This window comes from Myotis brandtii, unplaced genomic scaffold, assembly GCF_000412655.1.
Source record: "Myotis brandtii unplaced genomic scaffold, ASM41265v1 scaffold532, whole genome shotgun sequence".
Classification (NCBI taxonomy): domain Eukaryota; kingdom Metazoa; phylum Chordata; class Mammalia; order Chiroptera; family Vespertilionidae; genus Myotis; species Myotis brandtii.
Window position 1 is genome coordinate 711912 of NW_005369955.1, and position 19456 is coordinate 731367.

At 52.9% G+C, this 19456-nt stretch overlaps 1 protein-coding gene across 5 annotated transcripts in view; it reads left to right on the forward strand.

The window, feature by feature from the left end:
• The window catches only part of TRAPPC9 (trafficking protein particle complex 9), a 156166-nt gene that overhangs the window by 28294 nt on the left and 108416 nt on the right, over positions 1 to 19456 (forward strand). For all 5 annotated transcript variants that reach the window (XM_014549021.1, XM_014549024.1, XM_014549023.1 and 2 more), the window contains 8 exons: positions 874 to 1017; positions 8129 to 8255; positions 10684 to 10829; positions 12511 to 12596; positions 15398 to 15524; positions 16416 to 16548; positions 18299 to 18462; positions 19189 to 19341. In XM_014549021.1, coding sequence (XP_014404507.1) covers positions 874 to 1017; positions 8129 to 8255; positions 10684 to 10829; positions 12511 to 12596; positions 15398 to 15524; positions 16416 to 16548; positions 18299 to 18462; positions 19189 to 19341 — 1080 coding nt within the window. The remainder of the gene's footprint in view (positions 1 to 873; positions 1018 to 8128; positions 8256 to 10683; positions 10830 to 12510; positions 12597 to 15397; positions 15525 to 16415; positions 16549 to 18298; positions 18463 to 19188; positions 19342 to 19456) is intronic.

Sequence of the window (19456 nt, forward strand, 5' to 3'; positions counted from 1 at the left end):
TTGCCCAGAGGAGAATGGAATAAATCAGTCTGAAGTTCTGTGATCTTACAGAGGTCCTTTCCACACCCTGGCCAGTTGCTCAGTGGTTAGAGCGTTGGCCCAGGGACTGACGGGTCCCAGGTTCAATTCTGGTCAAGGGCACGTACCTCAGTTGCAGGCTTGATCCTTGGCTCTGGATGGCGAGAGGGCAAGTGCAGGAGGCAACCAATCAATGTATCTCTCTCACATTGATGTTTCTCTCTGTCTCTCCCCCTCCCTTCCAGTCTCTAAAAAAAAAAAAAGATGGAAAAAATATCCCCAGTAAGGATTAAAAAGAAAAAGAGATCCTTTTCACTGGCTGTGCAAACAGTTTCCCCACCTCTAATGTCACGTACACTGAGTCATTTTGGAGGGGTGGCCACAAAAGTTTGCTGATAACCTTGTTTCTAGTTTATCTGCTTTTCTGTACGTTTGTTCTACTTCAGAGAAATACTGTGCTTTTGAATGTCATGTCCTTGGTTGTTGGTAACAAAACCCACCAAATATCAGTATTCTGTTGAAAAAAAAACCAAGAAGCATGCCCAACACTGGTATATGCTGTCGAAAATGTAATCTTTTTTCAACCTTGTTATAATTATTTCAAAATGGGTTACTTAAAAAATTGTCTCTTTGCAGAAGAAAGTGTAATATGAACCAGGTAATACATGAAAAAAGCACCACTTTAGAGTTCATTTCTGAGCTAAATAAATGGAACGTCATCTGCTGCCCTGGGAGTGTGATGGTGGAGGCATTGTGTTTGGACCCTCGAGGCTCACACATTATATAGATGTGTCTGTCCCGTGCCCGTCCTGCTGCTCGTCTCTGATCTGTGACTTTGTGTGGCTTTGGTGGCAGGCACGCACCGAGGCTGGGCTGCTGTGCAGATGCGCCTGCTTCACGAGCTGGTCTACGCCTCCCGGAGGATGGGGAACCCCGCCCTGTCCGTCAGGCACCTGTCCTTCCTGCTGCAGACCATGCTGGACTTCCTGTCGGATCAAGGTGAGTGCTTCCAGACTCAGTTTTTTCAGGCAGCTACGCATGAGAGCTCTCTGGCTGCTGGGGTCCCGTATGGAATTCTGGCTGCGGACCGGTGACTAGCTCCCCGTGGCTGGCGATGATGGAGGCGCAGTGTCTGCGTGGCAGCCGGTCCAGGTGGAATCCTCGCTGGGCCTTAGAGTTTAGGGTGCCATCCTGATCCCTGGCACTTGTCCCTTTTCCCTTGGGTCATGGGCTCGTCCTTGCCTGGTGCCACCTTTCTACATACCTCCCTTCATTTTTTTCTAGGCAGCCCTTCTTGGCCGCCCTAGACCAGCGTGGGTTCCTCTGAAATGTTCTCCCTTGAGTGTGGAACGTGCCTATTGGAGCACTTTTCACCCCTATATGTCCATCACTTACTTAATCACCACTCCCCGTGGAGGCTGCAAGCTCCTGGAGGCAGGTGTCCACCTGCTTGTGTCCCATCCCGTCACCCAGTGGCATGCTTGGCACTCACATGTTGCCAAGTGCATGAATAATTAATGCTTTTCCTTTTTAAAAATCAACTTGATTGAGGTTTAATTCACACACTACACAATTCACCCATTTAAAATATACATGTTTCTTTTTAAAAAAAAATTTTTTTTTATTGATTTCAGAGAGGAAGGGAGAGGGAGAGAGATAGAAGCATCAACGATGAGAGAGAATCATTGATTGGCTGCCTCCTGCATGCCCCCTCCTGGGGATGGAGCCTGCAACCCGGGCATGTGCCCTGACCGGGAATCGAACCGGGACCTCCTGGTTCATAGGTCAACGCTCAACCACTGAGCCACGCTGGTGGGGCTATGCCACTTTCTTAGGACATTCATAGACATGCACCTTGCACCAGAGTCCATTTTAAAAATCTTTTGATCACCTCCAAAAGAAGCCCTGCGCCCTAAAGCTCTAGCAGCCACGTGGGCGCGCACGTCGTGCTGGATGCATTAATATTAAACGCCACCTTTGGTTGGTGTTTGCTGTTACTGATAACGCCATGGTGACCATCCTCAGGTCTTCAGCTTTCCGAGCAGGAGCGATTTTATCAGGAGAGGGCTTGCCGGGTTAGCCGCGTGAACATTTTTATTGCTGTTGCAACCTATTGCCAAATTGCCTTCTGGAAGGATGGGTCTAATTGTACCGCCCGCAGCAGTGCTGCTAATCCAGTGTGTACAGAATGTTGCCTCACTGTTTTAATTTGTATTTTCTGGGTAACATGCAAAGCCGGATATTGTTTCCTCTGTTCGTTTGCTAATTGTATCTCTTTTATGTGAAACTCCTTTGCAGTCTTCTGAGTGCTTTCCTGCCTCCTGCCTCATTCGTCTGGGTGAGGGAGGCAGCTTGCGTCCTGACCACCGTGCTGGCGAGGTCTGTGATGCTTTGAGCTGCTAATTAAGTGGCTCGCCTGAAGTCTCCCCGGTCACTCAGGGCAGCGCCGAGTCTAGAGCCCAGCTTTCAGCCCCGGTCCCAGGGACATGTACACAGCTCAGTAGACAGCGCACTCTATACCATAACCACCTGGGGGTGGGCCGCGGTGGGAAAGAGTGAGGGTGCCTCCCCAAGAGGGTGCACTTGTTTCTGGGATAAAACTGGGGGTGTCAGGGAACCCCTTTTGAGCACTGTGACAGGTCCCCTTAGCTTACCATGGAGTTTGCAAGTGTCGCTGGAACCCTAAGCAGCACCTATGTGTTACAGAGATTAGCTTCAGGCACCACGTGTGAATCTAACAGCCGGGTGAGGCTCCCTACATGTGACCCACAGCGACCACTTTGATTTCTTGAACATGCCAAGTTTTGTTTGCCCCCTGGAGGTGGGGTGATGACATTTTTCATTTCTTTGAAGGAAAAAAGAAACCGCTTATTGAGCTTGGAAACAGTTTCAGAACAGCCTTCCATCACAAAGGGTTTTGCTTATGGAAGAGGAAGAACTACCCCTTTGAAAATGACAACAAAGCTGTGCAAACTGCTGCATCAGTCAGGGTTCATTTCTGGGCTAAATAAATGGAACACGTACACAAAATGCATGCATAATGCTTATGTACACGCATACATAATGCATACGTACACACACATAATGCATATGTACACACGCATAATGCATATGTACTGTCAAAGAGGAAATCCGCTCACACCTGCTAACACGGTGAGGCAGACTTTATCAGGACGTCTGCTGTAGGGGAGAGAGACTGAGCTCAGCCCCGAACACAAGGACAAGTGGGGACGTAGAGCCGGCAGCAGCTGGAGGGAGGCGCAGATGGAAAATTACTGAGCGGAGACATCAGGGCCAGGGGGTTGGGGCCGAACTGTCCTAACAGGGTCCTTGTGAAGGCGGCCAAGGACTTGGGCCTCAAGGGCGGGATGAGGAAGTGGATCGGATGCCGGGTGATTAGATATCAAGGGTGTGGGGGGACTTGGTGAACTGATTTAGCAGGTTCTTGCTACAGCTGCCCCAGGCAGGCCAAGGACAGCCGCGGCCAGGGCCCGGGGCCGGGGCCCAGTCGGAAAGAGGCTCCTACTGTTGGTGAAGGAGGGGTGCCTCTGAGTGCTTACACGTGTCCCCACACACATGGCCTATGGCAGGGGTTTGGCTGTGTGTTCCGTGTGTGCTGCCGGGTCCTGAGGCCCTCGGCAGGCGGCTGGGAAGGGATGGTGGGTGTGAAGGCGGCAAGGACCAGCTGGAGCCCGCCAGGCAGAGCGGGACCCCAGGGGTGGAGTGGACCGTGCCGGCTTCTCAGCTGCTCCCAGTCCCCAGCCCCCAGCTCTGGTGATGGGGTTCCTGTAGGAGAGATGGGTGCCCTTGGCTGCTGTACCCGCCTGGCCCAGCAGAGGAGAGGCCAGGCCGGAGGCCCCCGCCCGCAGGGTCTGAGCACCCACTGCTCGTCCCTGTGTGGTCAGGTCCCTGGAGCACCAGCTCAGCTGCGCGGGGAAGAGGATTCAGGGGAAAGGGATTCAGGGGTGTGGCTTCCCGCCAGACCAGCCAGCACCGCGGGGAAGGCTGGAACTTGGGGTTTGGGCCCTGTCCACCTTCAGGAGGCACAGGTCAATCTGCACTGAGAAGAGCATTGTGTCTTTTTTCCTTCTCTCTCTGCATATTTGATAGATATTTCACTTCTTGTTTTAATACCAGGGGCGACTTGGTGTTTGTTTTCTGTGGCACGCCCCCGCACACAGGCCTAGATGAGCTAGACAGGAAAATCCCCAACCACGTCCTCCCCTGCCCTGCCGGACACCCACTGTTCTGAGAGCGTGTGCTTTCTGAGTGGGAGTGCGTCGCGCTGTGAAGAGAATAAGAAGGAGTGGAACGGCCCATTCCTTTACAGGCTTTTCGTTTGTACACATGGAGCAGGTAGCTTTCTGAGTTGTGCGTGCAGTTGCAGTGGCCCCTTTGGGCTCATGAAGGACGCATGCTAAGGTCTCTAGGAGCGCTGTGCGGGGAATAAGGGACCAGGAAGAGGCCAAGAGTCACGCCGGAGGAGGCTTCTCCATTTCCTTCCTATAAATAGTCATCGATCATCTCGCACGCGGTAGATCCTGGGTGGAAGCGAGCAGCGTGAGAGGTGACCTTAGATCTGAGCTCTGTGGTGCTCGGGGACAGTGCCCAACAGGGCTATGCCAGGTCAGAGTCACAGTGAGTTCCGGGTGCTCCTGTGCACCGGGCAGGCAGGGATGCAGCTGGGTGCTGATGACAGCCCCATGCCTGGCTGAGGTGTAGACTTGTCCTGTGGGCAGGTGAGAGGGGAGTCTGTCAGCGTGCTCGTCATGTCACCTCCTTTCTCCCCTCCTTCCTCCCTTTCCTCTTCTCTTCTTTCCCTCCTTCTTCCCCTTCTCCTCCCCCTCCTTCCTCCCTCCTCTCTTCCCTCCTTCCTCCCTTCCCTCTTCTCTTCCTTCTTCCCTTCTTTCTCTTCCTCCTTCCTCCCTTCCTCCCCCTTCCCCTCCTCCTTCCCCTCTTCCTTGCCTCCTCCTTCATTATCCGTGTGGTTAGGAAGGAAAATGCAGAGGACCACCTGGTCACTGCCCAAGAGTCTTGGCGTCCCTGAGCACCCCCTGTTCTGTGGGGAGCAGTTTTTCCCAAATCAGATCTGTGACTTACCACCCAAGGAGGTTTCTCGTGGTTTGTAAAATTATACACATGGGAAGTCACGCCTCAGTGTACGAGCCACGTCCCCTTTAGGTACAGGTTTAGTAACAGCTTTTATTGTTCATTAATTAACTAACTTTCCCCTGCCTACGGTAAAGATTCTGGGAAAGTCGGGCGGGGGTACATCCACTCTGTGTGAAGCTTGGGAGGGAAATGGCGGCACAGAGACTTGGGCCTCAGGGATTCAGACAGGAAGTCGTTTGTTTTGTGTGTGAAGTGCTTTTATTGAAAAGAAATGCCCGAGGCTGACGGGAATCTGAGTTTGCCGGTGCCCGGTGCGGTGCCACTGAGCCAGCAGGAGGCTGACAGTCGACACGGGGCTGTGCTAGAGGCTAGAGGAGTGTTGTGAAATACGCATGAAATAGCTTTAGAGGAAAGGGCGACTGACGGCTGAGCGTGCGAGGGGGTGCACTGAGCTGGGGCTAGATCCTGCCAGCCTCAGGGTGCTCCTCTGTAAGGCAGGGATGACAGTGGCACCGCACACGAGGTTTCAGGGCCTAGTTATGGGGATGACGCATGTGAAGGGCCTGCCCGGGGCCAGCATGTAGCAAGTCCTCTTAAATGCCAGTCGCTGCCCGCCTGTCGCTCCTCAGCCCAGCTCAGCCCAGGACAGCTGTGGGGATCCCCTTGGCCACAGCGCAGGCCCCGAGAGTTCCTCCTGCGCCAACATGGTCTTTGCTCACGCAGAACATTTAGAGACCCTGGTTTTCCTTACCAAGCTGCTGTGGAAATTCAATTATAAGTGTTTACTTTATTTTTATTATATAAATAACGTATGCCCCCCTTAGAAATCTCGGAAAACGTAAACAGAGAGGAGAAAGTTATGCATGGCCTGCACAGGCCAACACCCTGGCATTGCTGTGTAGTTCTCAATATTGTTTTCTATTCTTTTAAAAATTGGATTATTTTAAAATTGAATTTATTCATAAATATAGTTTTGCATCCTGGTTTTCCACAGAATGTAACACATTTCCCATATGACGGCAGAGCTTTGTAAGCGTCGTTTTCAGTGGAGCCTGAATGTGCATCCTATCACTGTGCCTCATCTTCTCCCGCCATGCCTTCATCATCGGATATGCAGCTTCTTTCTAATTATGCACCAAGTCTTCCTTCTCCAGGCAGCTCCCCTCTGGGTGCCATCCTGGGGTCTCTAGAGACCCTTCAATAGTTTCTAGGTGGTGCTTTACCTGGGTGATGAGACAGGAAGCCGATGGCTTGAAATAATTGCCTTTCATTGTGGTAGATCATGTTTATGTACTTGAAGAGAACGAGGGAAATATTTAATCTCCCGCTGTGCTTGAATGGCTGCTGATCAGGGCCCCCGAGGTGTCACTGTGTAAACCAAGTGAGTCACAGGTGCAGGCAGTGCCACGGAGGCGTCAGCGTGGCTCGCCGTGTTGCAGCCCGTCTGCGTTCTGCTGAGGAGAGAGAGGCTGGTTCTGGTCCGGGGAGGGCATGTCCACCCTGCTGGCCTGGCAGGTCGCTCATCAAGGTAGCGGTGGCACGTGACCGTTCCGAGCCTCGTAGCTGGGCCTAGGAGCTGCCTGGGTGTGTTTGCAGAGTGAAGAAAAGCAGAGTTGGTTTTTCTTGCTACGTAAGATGTTTAACTGGCTGAGTATCATGTTTCCAGCGATCTGTGTTGTCTTCTGCATTTTCACTTATTGGGGCAATCGCCAAACAGAAGAGGCTGGAAGTCACCCTCATTTCCCGGGGCTCCATGCTCACGTCTACCAGCCAGTTTCTGATACCTCATCGCATTCGTCCTTGGTCACTCTTGACATGGGAGACAGGCTCAGGAGGTTGGATGGCTTCCCCACGGTGTGCACAGCAGCCAGGGAGGACAAGCCTTTAGCGGACCAGGTCCGACTGCCTTGCCGTGGGCCTCCCCCAGGTGCCCTGCTACTCTTCTCTCCAGGTCTGTCTGCAACGACAGAGGAAACAATGGCCAAGGAGTGAGCCCCGAACTCCTCCCTCGCCCCTCAACTTCCTTGATTCTTCTAAACAGTATAGTGACAAGTCCAGACACGTGATCTTTGACAAGCCATCTGACGTCACTTGGTCTCTGCCTTTTCCTCTGCGAAACGGACGTAGCGAGGCCTACCTGCCTGAGTTGCCATGTGTTTGTTTGTTTTTGAAATATATTTTATTGACTTTTTACAGAGAGGAAGGGAGAGGGATAGAGAGTTAGAAACATCGATGAGAGAGAAACATTGATCAGCTGCCTCCCGCACACCCCCTACTGGGGATGTGCCCGCAACCAAGGTACATGCCCTTGACTGGAATCGAACCCGGGACCCTTCAGTCCCCAGGCCGACGCTCTATCCACTGAGCCAAACCAGTCAGGGCTGCCATGCGTTTTAGGCTGGAAAGTGCGTTCGTGGGGGTCGCATTTACAGTCTGCGAGCAGGTAGGGGAGCACGTCGCAGACACAAGCAAACGCCATGATGGTCACCGTGTTCTCTTCCTCCCTCCTAGGGACAGGGTGGGGTGGGTGGGGAAAATGGTCGTCTCACAAGGCTCCCTTTCGGCATCAGAAATGTAGACCTGAACTTCTTCTCTCGAATATCGTTATGCGGACGGACGCAGACTCCTGGGGTGGGCCTGGCATTTGGCTTGGACCTGGGGACTGCTGGACAAGTATTGGCTAAGGAATAAACATGCCGGTCTGCATCCTGCCCGCCTGCTGACTTTCCTGGGAAATGCAATCTAGAAGACAGTAACTTAGTTTCCCGTTACCCACAGGCCCTAAATGGAGCCGCTGCTATGGCCGTCTAAATACATCGAACAAAGCTCCCACTTTCTTTTGGTCTCTTGTGGTCACTGCCCCTTTATCGCTGTCAGAAGACGGGGCTCATTGAACTGTCAGGGTTTGGGTTGAAAAGTTTACTTTTGCTTAAATAAAGTAAAAGCTTCCCACATTGACTTTGGTCTCACCTTTGTTTTATTTCTATTTTCTCTTCAGAAAAGAAAGACGTGACGCAGAGCCTGGAGAGCTACACGTCCAAGTGCCCCGGGACGATGGAGCTCATCACCCTGCCGGACGGCCTCAGCCTGCCGCCTGTGCCCCTCACCAAGCTGCCCATCGTCAGGTAGGGCGGCTGGCGAGTGCGGGAGGTGTGCGTCACGCTGGGCCCGTCCTCAGCCCTGGTCGTGAACAAGACCTTTGGATGAGTCTCCATTTGTCGCTGGCTGTCTGTTGTCTCGTCGGACCTCATCAGCAGTCCTAGCAAATGTAAGGGGTGTCCCGGGGATGAGAGGATGGCCAGCATGTTACGGAGCCCCGGTTTCTGGGCTTCCCAGGGGCCTGTGCCAGGGGCTGCCACACCCAGACCAGTCACTCCTCCCGGGTTCAAGCCAAGACGGCCCAACTGAAGTATAAGCACCTTGTTTTATCCCTGCAGGACCCTCCACACATGAGCATGTACATAAAAGCCAGCCCGACTGTTACTGCCCAGACGGTCATGTGGGTTGTGTGCACACTGCCAGCCACTGATTACTGAGGGAGAAATGAGCGGGGTGGAGATGCCATTGACAGAAAGCCAGTGGGCCTGTCGTTGGCCTGGGGCCGGGGGAGGGATGGCTGATGGTGATTGTTTTTTTATGCACCAACATTGAACTCCTTCAACCCGGTGAGAGCTCTGCAGTTAATGAGGCCGTTTTTATTGATGAGGATCAAAACCCTCCAGTCAGAATGAGCTTCGAGTTGCTTTGAGTGGCTTTGGTGCTTTTAAAATGTAAACTCTTAAGTTAATTATACTGTTTGAGGAAGGATTACAGGCCTTTATTCAAAAAGGGGCCCGGAGGCCACGCTAGTCAGGGTGGTTTTCCTTGTTGTCTGAAACGGGGCAAAGCCAGCCTCCCAGTGTTAGGAGGAGGCTCCCACGGCCCCACCAGGGTCCTCCGTGGCCCAGCCCTTCCGTCCCGCTGAGTATCACCCAGCCCATCACCTCCTCTGGGGTGTTTGAAGATAGTGAGATGTGCACAGCAGCATTCGGGAGTCTGAGGGGGTGGTCCCATCACTAGCCTGGCTGGGGCTCATGCCCTCTCTGGCCGTCTCAGCCATGTGGGTTTAGAGGGGCGGGTGCCCTCCACACTGTCCCGATGTGGGCAGAGATGGCGAGTTTTCGTCATGCCCGTCTGCAGAGCTCTCCACTGGGTCTCAGGTGTGTTTCTGCTGCGAGTTAGGTCGATGAGTGAAAAGCAAGAGAGAGAGGTGAGTTCTTTCCCGGTCGCCCCTCTCTGCCCGTTTGCATCACTTTCCTGGTTAGTGTTCCGCCATTGCTTTCACGGCCCCAGTTAGCAGCAGCATGCCGCGGCGTCAGCTTTTAAAATGTTAACAGTCTCTAAAGTCTCTAAAAATACTCCCTGTCTTGGACGTCTTGTCCCTGGGATTCTGCTTTCTTGGTTGGTGGCAGCTTCGAAGAACAAACATACAGTATTAGTTCTGCAGCGACTCTTGCTGCATGAAGTCAGTGCCTCGTGACTGTTTTTCCCTAGGATGCGTTTCATAAGAAGACATTGGTGCTCAGTTCTGGTTGTGAGTGAATGCCATGCCTGCCCGCTGCTTTCCTTGTCTGGCTGACCACGCCCTCCGAGTTCCTTTGCATATTTTATTATTAGTTTTTTTATCCTTACCAAGGGGTATTTTTTTCATTGATTTTTTTTTTTGAGAGTGAAAGGGAGGGAGGTGGGGGGGGGGGGGGGAGAGAGAGAGAGAGAGAGAGAGAGAGAGAGAGAGAGAGAGAAACATCCATGGGAGAGAGATACATCGACTGGTTGCCTCCCAAAAGCATCCTGACCAGGGCCGGGGGTTGAGCCTGTGACTGAGGTACGAGCCCTTGACTGGAACCGACGGGGCAGGTGTGGTGTGTAACGAGGGAGGACACGGAAGTGGTTGCAGGGCCTGGATGTGCGCAGGCTCCGTGGATTAGTAAACCTATGGTACACGCAGGCTGGTTGGTGGGAGCGTGAGCATTGCTGAGCACCCGTCCCAGCTGGGAAAGCAGCGTAAGGTACAGCCAGGCCGATGGAGACCCAGTCATTCCCTTAAATGAAGCAGCGGTGCTGTTGACCTTCACATATGGGCCCTGGGGCTGAGCAATCGGGGCTGCCCTTCTGTTTGCTGTGTGGGTGCTCCGCAGGAAGGAGAGAGCAGGGAGAAGAGGGAACCTGAGTGGGGCAGCTCGAGTCCTCCCAGCAGTCTGAGGGCTCACCGCACTTCATAGACACGGGGCCCAGGTCTGGGGCCGGCCTGCCACTGCCCCCGGCACACAGTGCAGCGCAGTGCAGTTCAGGTTTCAACCGAGCCCTCTGGCTGCAGGGTCACCGCCCCGTCCTGGGAGGGTCCGGGCCACCGAGTGCAGCATTTGCGCTGTCCTGCCGAATCGGAGCAATTTCTTTCCCTCAGTTTGTTTGCTGTGGGATGCACTGTTCTCCTGACAGACTGCTGGATGGTATTTCCGCTGAAACCAAGCTGACAAGGCAGGTGACGTATTTCTGTTCCATTTGAAACTGCAGGCATGTGAAACTGCTGAACCTCCCTGCCAGCCTCCGGCCGCAGAAGATGAAGAGCTTGCTGGGTCAGAACGTGTCCGCCAAGAGCCCCTTCATCTACTCGCCCATCATTGCCCACAGCCGTGGGGAGGAGCGGAGCAAGAAGATCGGTAGGACCGTCCTCCTGGCTTTCGAGCTTCGCCGCGCCCGCCCACACGCAGCGTGTTGTGTGTAGCTAAGTCTTCGCGTGTGCCGGCATCTGCACAGAGCAGTCTCTCCTCTCGGCTTACCGGTTCGCTGCCTCCGTCGGGCAGTTGTCATAGATCTGACTTTTTAAAATGTGTTTCACGAAAGGGGATGTTTGTGGGAGTTGTAGAGGCCAGAGGGCCTCTGTTAGCGGAGACTCATGTGAACTGCAGCAGGGCAATAAGTGGAGTGATTTCCAAGGCCTGGTGTGGCTTCCGAGCCACTGGGATGAAAGGCTGACTCCATTCAGGGTTGGGTGGGGATAAGGACAGAGGCGGGCCCTTGGCGCCTGGGGCTGTGCGGCTGCAGGGTCAGCCCCGGGGCCGGCCCTGCCTCTATTTTTTCCCCTCCCGGCTTAAGAAACTGTTGAGGTTTCATTTTATGAAAATAATCCTCTGCGCTGCAGTGATCCTCATAACTGCAGGCGCTGCAGGCGTCCTGGTCCCAGTTTACGGACAGAAAACAAGACGGCGAGTCTAAATCGCCTGCCTGGGTGGAGCTCGGACGTGGCTGAGCTCAGGCCCCAGCCAGGTCAGTGGTCACAGCCAGGGCATCTCCTTTAGCACCTGGCTCGCCATCACAGCGAGAAGCACCTGCTCACCTGGACGGAGGATGCATTCAGTGGGTGAGGCAAGATTTTTTCTGAGATGTAACAGAAGCTGCAGCCAGAATGCATATTATTGGCTGAACACCCATGGGTAGGAAAATGTAATTTACATTCTGTGGCTTCTTTCTCTTTGGTAACATACTCATCAGCTAGGACCTGCTTAGAGGTTTGAAGAATCACGTACCTTTATGCCACAATTCCAGTCTCCATGAATGAGTCTTCTTGTATGATTGGGGGAGTTGTGTAATTGACATCCCCCTTCTCTTGCCAGCTGTCAGCCAGGCCGCTCTCAGCTCCTCCAGGCCGCTCTTGGGGCTTTGCCCCATGGCCTCCGTAGGCCTTCTCTGGCTTTGAATCTATTCTTTCAGGATTCACCTGATTAGACCAGGCCCACCCAGGGTACTCTCCCTTTTGATTAACCCCAAGGCGACTGATTGGAGACCTTAGTCAGTCTGCAGAATCCCTTTACCTTTGTTACAGGGCAGAACCTCCTCCTCATATTTGCACTCGGGAGAGGCTCTCCCAGGGCACCTGCCCCAGGCTGTGCGTCATCTCAGAACTCTGCCTCCCATAGGTGGTGACCTGCAGCCGCCCTGGGAGTGGTCAGGGAGGAGAAGCCACTGTGTTACGGAGGGGAGAGACAGGGGAGCAAGCTAATATGTCACTTAACTGGCCTCGGGGCCCAGGGAGCTGTGCAGCTGGCGGCTCCGTGCCCAGCTTGGTGCTGTCGGGACTGATTCGGTTTTGTGAGGCTGCATTTGGCTTGATGGCGAGAATCAGTCTCTGCTGATGGCGAGAAATACCTGTCATGTGGCACCCAAGTGGCGGTAGGACCTGCTCTGGTTCCGAGAAAGCCTGTGGGGAAACCAGCTTTGCCTTGGCTACCTCATGACGATATTTATGCCCGCTGCTTCGCCGGAGAAAGGACTTGCCAGAGGAAACCATGTGAAATACACAGAGTACCAGCTAACACATGGACCCTGTGTGTGTGTTTCTAGATTTCCAGTGGGTGCAGGGAGACGTGTGCGAAGTCCAGCTGATGGTGTACAACCCCATGCCCTTTGAACTCCGAGTTGAGAACATGGTATGTATCACCACTCATTCGACCCTTTGGGGCTGACTACCACCTTGCTATGAAGATGTGTTTTTTACCTAATACTTGAGGCTCACATCCTAAGCTGTGTCAGGTTTTGTATTTGCTTTGTCAGGGCTGGTCAGCTTGTAAGTGGAGATCACACCTTATCTTTCCCGAGTCTCTAGTGCCTGGTACTCGGTCGGTGTTTGAATCAGTGGACAGAGACCCCTCTGATTGGGACTCACATCGTGTCTAGTTGCTTAGAAATCAGATTTGAAATCATCTCCTTGAGGTTTGTGTGCGACGATCACAGGTCACGTTGCTGCTGCATGATGATGAGGTGACCAAGGCTGAGGGAGAGGGTGACGTTCTCATCACTCTCCTGGGCTTTTTCTCAGCCTCGAGACCCGGGTGCTGGTCCTGTGCACAGGGCGTTCAAGCTCACCAGGGAGCGGTGTCTGTCGGAAGTGCTCACCTGACTCGGTTGTGGGAGGGGCTTTATCCTGGCTGTCTGGGCTGATCCCAGTGATCCCAGGGCAGAGCCCACTGTGCAAGTCCCCTGTGTGCATGTTCACAGGGAGGCCTGCAACGGAGGGTGGAGACACTCGGAGTTTTCCGACTCACATTCAGGGGCCAGGGCAGGTGCTTCGTGCAGGTGTCTGGCTGAGTGCCATGCCATGGCCAGGCCTCGGGCGGGGCACCGGGGCCCGATCCCTGCGGTGATGTGGTCAGTGCTGTGGTGTGGGGGTGGATGAGGGGCCGCAGGACCCCTGTGCAGTCAGGCAGGGATGACGACGGCTCGGCTGAGAGCACCAGGTGAGTCAGAGTTCCCAGGTGGGCGGGACGTTATTTACGGTGATGCTTAGGCCTTCAGCACGCGGCATAGTTTTCTGAAATCTGTGTGAGTTCTTAGAGTGTCCGCTGCATATTGAGCTGACAGTGCTGAGGCTGTTCAGAGGCGGGCCTTGGAGGGTGCTGCCCCCTGTGGTACAGGAACGTGCTGGCCTCCTGCTCGGCTTGTGACCAGGCCTCTCCAGGGACTGTCTCTTGGCCAAACAGGGAATGATAGTTGTTTAGAGAATCCTCCCCAAAGTGATCAAAGTATCATCTGCCTCCTGCTTTTTCTTGTACTGTTTTTATCTTTAAAAAAGCTTTTCATAAAAAATTGGGAAGAACAAAGACTAAAATAAAAATGACCACTAGGAGCCTTGGCTGGTGTGGCTCAGCAGTTAGAGTGTCGGCTGGTGCACCACAGGGTTTCAGGGTCTCCCTGTCAGGGGCACGTAGCTAGGTCGCAGGTTTAGTCCCTGGCCCAGGTCAGGGCGTGTGTGGAAGGTAACCAATCAATGTGTCTCTCTCCAATCCGCATTTCTCTCTGTCTCCCTACATTCTACTCTCTCTCTTAAAAATAAAAATGACACTAGGAGGTAGCCCCCCAGTCATGGTCAGGTTTTAAAAAATTAAGTCATGAAATATCTCAAACATATGACATGTTACAGGGAATAATAAACATTCACATATCCACCATCCACATTTAGAAAATGTTAACAGCTGGCCATATTTGCGTTAGCTATTTTAAAAAGAAACAAAATGCGGCTATATTTCACCTAGAGGCAATAGCCATCTAATTGGTTTCTGTTTCTACTCCTGCCCGTGACATCTGTTCTTTACATAGTTGGATCATTTCTCACTTCTGCTCAAAACCTGGGCTCAGGGGTGCTCACTGCCACTAGAGTGTCTCTTGAGTGCTTTCTGTAGACAGAGTTAGGACAATTGTGCATGCATGTACATTAGACACGAACTTCCATATGTACCCATGTGGACATGCATGTCCATATGTATCGACACACATGTACACACAGACACGCACGCCCACATGCACCTATAAGCATGTACACACAGCCATGTATGCCCATATGTGCCTACATGCATGCACACACAGACATGAATGTCCACATATACCTACTTGCATGTATGTCCATATGTGCCTACATGCATGCCCCTGCATATGTGTACATAGACTCATGCCCATATGCACAGCACAAACACAAATTTCATAAATCCCGACTTTACAGGGGTACCTCCAGTTCTAATCCGTCTCCATAAGTCCTCTCTCGCCTTCCTCCATTCCACACCTGCGTCCCTCTTCCAGCGTGAGAACTCGGGCTCACAGCATCAACACGTTCTTGCTAGGTTATTGCAGCAGTACCTTCCCTTTTTAAAAACAACGCCTTGGTCACTCTGCTAAATGCACTTATTAGTTTTTCCACTTAGATTCCGTAGGGTTTTCTGTGGCCACAGTGTGTGTGTGTGTGTGTGTGTGTGTGTGTGTATAACTGTCTGTGTGCCTTTCATTTCCTTTTCTTGCCTTCTTGCCCTGGGGCATGTCTGTTACAATGTTGGGCCGTCCAGAGCTGACATCCTGCCTCGTTTCCAGTCGTGGGGCAGCTCCTTGAGGCCAGGGACTCGGTCTCGTTCACTGTCAATTCGGAAATGAGCTGATGATTCATAGATGCTGGGCGATATATTTCCACGTTTCATGTTTTTTCTTTTGTGTTTACATTCCCATTTGGTAAAACAAAACCAAATGAAGATAGAAAATAGCGTTGGGCTGATATCAGGAGGGATGTGTTCAGGCACACAGGCTGCTTCCATTCCCGCTGTCTCGTGTGAACACGCTTTCGCCCGCCTCCACGGCCTCTGGCGTGCTGTGAGAGCCCGTGAGTGGCCGCACCCCGGCTGCTCTGGAGCTGAGCGTGGGGTTGTGGGTCTGGGCTGCGCTTATTCATGTCGCCCACCCCTTGTTCCAGGGGCTCCTCACGAGCGGAGTGGAGTTCGAGTCTCTTCCTGCGGCACTTTCCCTCCCGGCCGAGTCTGGTCTTTACCCAGTGACGCTTGTCGGGGTCCCCCAGACGACGGGGACGATTTCCGTGAACGGTAAGGGGGGTTTCTCTCTGATCCAGGTCGGTAGGACGGCCAGCCGCTCTGTTGCCCTGACTCACGGAGGCCTGTCACCCGTCAGCAGCATCCTAGTCCCAACCACCGGGCATTGCTTCATTTTGTTACGTAGGGAACCTCAAAATTTCAAAGCCATTTTATTTATTTCATTTTTTATTTTTAAATAAAATTTTATTGATTTCAGAGAGGGAGAGATAGAGGCATAAATGATGAGAGAGAATCATTGATTGGCCGCCTTCCACCCCCTACTGGGGATTGAGTCCACAACCCGGACATGTGCCCTGACTGGGAATTGAACTGTGACCTCCTGGTTCATAGGTCGATGCTCAACCACTGAGCCACGCCGGCCGGGCTCAAAAGCCATTTTAAAGCTTGAACAATTTCAAGTGCTTATGTAACTGAGGGAGTTTTTTTTGTCGTGGAAATTTTGCTAATCTTACGTTGTCGTTCCTGTCCACAAGCAGCAGGCTTGCTGTCTCACGTGGCGGTGATGATGACAATAATCGGCTCTGGAGCTTAGACTTTGAATCATTTTTCAAAGACTTAAGTCGAGTGATGTCCTGGAAAGGAGTGCTGGCTCTCACTCTCAGGTTATAGACAGCCACACTTGGAAAGCACTTCAGGAAAGGGACAAGATGGAATTAAGTTGTGCAGAGATCCCAGTTTACAGAGACCTCACAGGCACATGTTCACTGGGGCTCAGGCAGCCTGGTAAGGTGGGCATGTGGGTGCTGCGATTAGCTCCGCCTCCAGGGGGAAGCCGCGGGGCCTGTGGGTGGGACTGGCAGGTGACGGGCCTGAACCTCAGCTCGGCCCTCAGGCCTGAGATTGGAAGCTGGCCGGGTGGAAGCCCCTCCTCTTGTCTCCTAGGTTACCACACCACCGTCTTTGGCGTCTTCAGCGACTGTTTGCTTGACAACCTCCCAGGAATAAAGAACAACGGCTCCACAGTCGAAGTCATTCCTGCTTTGCCCAGACTGCAGATCAGCACGTCTCTGCCCAGGTAGATGCCACAGAGCAGGTGCCGACCTCCGGACCACACGTGGCACTGAGGCAGATGGCTCAGTGTGCGTCGCTCCGTGTGCGCCTCTCGGGCACCGGGAGCCAGAGGCAGGCTCCAACTTTGCGACTAGAGTGTGGGCAAGGGCTGTGTCGGGACAGAGGGAGCGATGGGCTCTGTGACAGCGAGTGGGGAAGCGGAAGGGTTCTTACCCAGAGCAGACACAGTGTGCACTTAGCCTCTGTAGTCACAGCTTTTGTGAATACAGTGAGGGGTGGGCACACGCAGGTTAAACTACCGAAAAGATAAATCTGTAAGTCAGGATGCAAGATCACACCAGTAATAATGCTCGTAAGCCCTAGCCAGTTTGGCTCAGTGGATAGAGCATTGGCCTGTGGACCAAAGGGTCCCGTGTTCGATTCCAGTCAAGGCCACGTACCTCGGTTGCAGGCTCCTCCCTGGCCCTGGTCGGAACGTGTGCAGGAGACAACCAGTCTATGTGTTTCTCTCACATCGATGTTCCTCTCTGTCTGTCCTTCTCTCTTCCACTCTCTCTGAAATCAATGGAAAAATATCCTTGGGTGAGATGAACAACAACAAAAAGACATAATACAAATAAACAATATAGTAATTAATAGTAACATAAGAATAAACTTGGCATTTTGTGTACTCATACTGCAAACCCACTTTTGTCAACCCCTGTACCTATTAATTACAGTATAGGTAGTGGGATAGATTACTTTTTGCATAAGCATATAACATAAGCTAAAGACATTTACTTCAATGACGTCAGAAAGCTCATCGTAAAAAGTATCTCAGAATCCCATCACCATTCATGTCCTTGCTCTTGGAACCTGGGATTGTCTCCATTTTTGCTCTTACGGAGCATGCTGACTCTTTTGGCTGTTTTTGTAAGATGTGTCTTGGTATTTTCTGAAATGTCCTGAAAGCTCCCTCACACATGTTGTGGGCACTGTGCTGGACGCTGGATGCAGGCCTGACACCAGTCCTGTCCTTGCCCAGGCAGTTCCAGTGCCGTGGGGAGGTGGACAGGGAGCAGCAGTCCCAGGGCGCTGTCCTCAGGACGCTTTCAGGGCTGGGGGTCACAGGGGCTGCGGGAGTCCTTCCAGGAGGTGGCGTACATGCCTGTGATGGGAGAGGTGAGGGAGGAGGAGTTAGCAGGTGAGTGGGCGGACAGGAGGGTTTTCTCGCTAAGGGAGCAGCCTGAGACCAGAGGCAGGAGGAGCATCGCGTGAGTGAACTCAGAAGGGATCCTGGCACTCATTGTAAGAGCTAAAGGTGTAAAACTTTTAGAAGAAAGTTTTCATGCTCTTGGGTTAGGCAAAGAGTTCTGCTATTGACATCAAAAGCAATTCTCTATCCGGGCTGGAACCAGAGGCCCTGGGCCGGGCATGACTGGTCTGTGAGCCCAACTTGCTTAAGCGTCGGCTTCTCCCGGCACAGCGCAGGTGTGAGACCGGCACTGCCTACACACTCTTTTCTGTGCTTTGGACCAGAGAGTGGGTGAAGCTCTCTGTGGCGCGTATAAACACACTCCGGTCTGTCCGGTCCTCTGTGGCCAATTCACCCTCCTGTTCCTGGTGGCAGGGCACTGCATTCCCTGTTTAAAGCCCAGATTCCCTGTCCCTAGTTCTGAAATTCTACGTGCGGCGATATGAATACTTCTAAAATGCATTGGTTTTCTTTTCTTCTTTCTTTTTATGATGCATTATTGTTACTACCATTATCCTAGATCTGCGCACTCCTTGCAACCTGCCTCTGGTGACGAAATATCCACGCATGTGTCCGTCCAGCTTTTCAATGGAGAGACCCAGCAGCTTGTCATCAAGTTGGAGAACATCGGAGTGGAGCCCTTGGAGAAGCTGGAAGTCACCTCCAAAGTCCTCACCTCCAAAGGTGGGTGCTCCCGGCAGGTTTGCCCTGAGCAGTTTATCTCTCTGTTCCCAGAAGACACGCTGTTCTGTGCCGTGTGCAGAGCGTCTGAAAGCTTCTCCCTCTGTCTGATGCCCTCGTGAAAGTGGCGTTCTAGTCATGTGTGAAGAGCGCACGCAGGAGGCTAATGGAGCAGAGGACGCACCCTGTACCCGCCTTTCTGTCCTAGACCCGCAGGAAGCATTCTTGAGCGAATGAATGCAGGGGCGTTTGCAGGTTCAGAAGAGTTCTGCCTGGGACCCACCTGTCACCTGCAGCCAGGGTTTCCTGAGTGGGTCCAGCGCCCGGAGCCCATGCATCCCTCTGACCTCAGCAGGCCCGAGGCACAGGGCACCTCCATGCGTGCACTGGAGGGTGGACTCCGACAGTGAGCGTTAGCACGTGTGTGCATTTATGAGCGTGTGCCATGCACACTCCTTGTGGAAAACCACAGGAAGCCGCTCAGTGGTTGCAAAGGTGACTTGGCTTCAAGCTGGGCGCCTCACTCCTCTTCGTGCCTCACTCACACACCCAGGTGATGGCCTCCCAACACCCAGGACTGGCACTTTCTTGGTACTTTGACCTATAACATTTGAAATGGTTTGCGTTTTTCTTGGCTTTCTGAGAATGCATCAGAACTTCCCGGAGGATCAGCGAGCCTCCTGTTGCCTCAGTCACGTTATCACCATCACACTGTTGTTGTTGTTGCAGAAAAGCTGTACGGCGACTTCCTGAGCTGGAAGCTGGAAGAAGCCCTGGCCCAGTTTCCCCTGCAGCCCGGCCAGGTGGCCACGCTCACTGTCAACATCCAGGTGAAGCTGGACTTCTCGTGCCAGGAGAACCTCCTCCAAGACCTCAGCGACGGTGAGCTTCCCGCTCCCATTAGCGCTCCGCGGCCCCGGAGCTGCGCCGCCGCCCGTGCTTGTCACTCACTAACTCAAGCTGCTTGAGACTCCTGGGCGCCTCATTACCCGAGTGA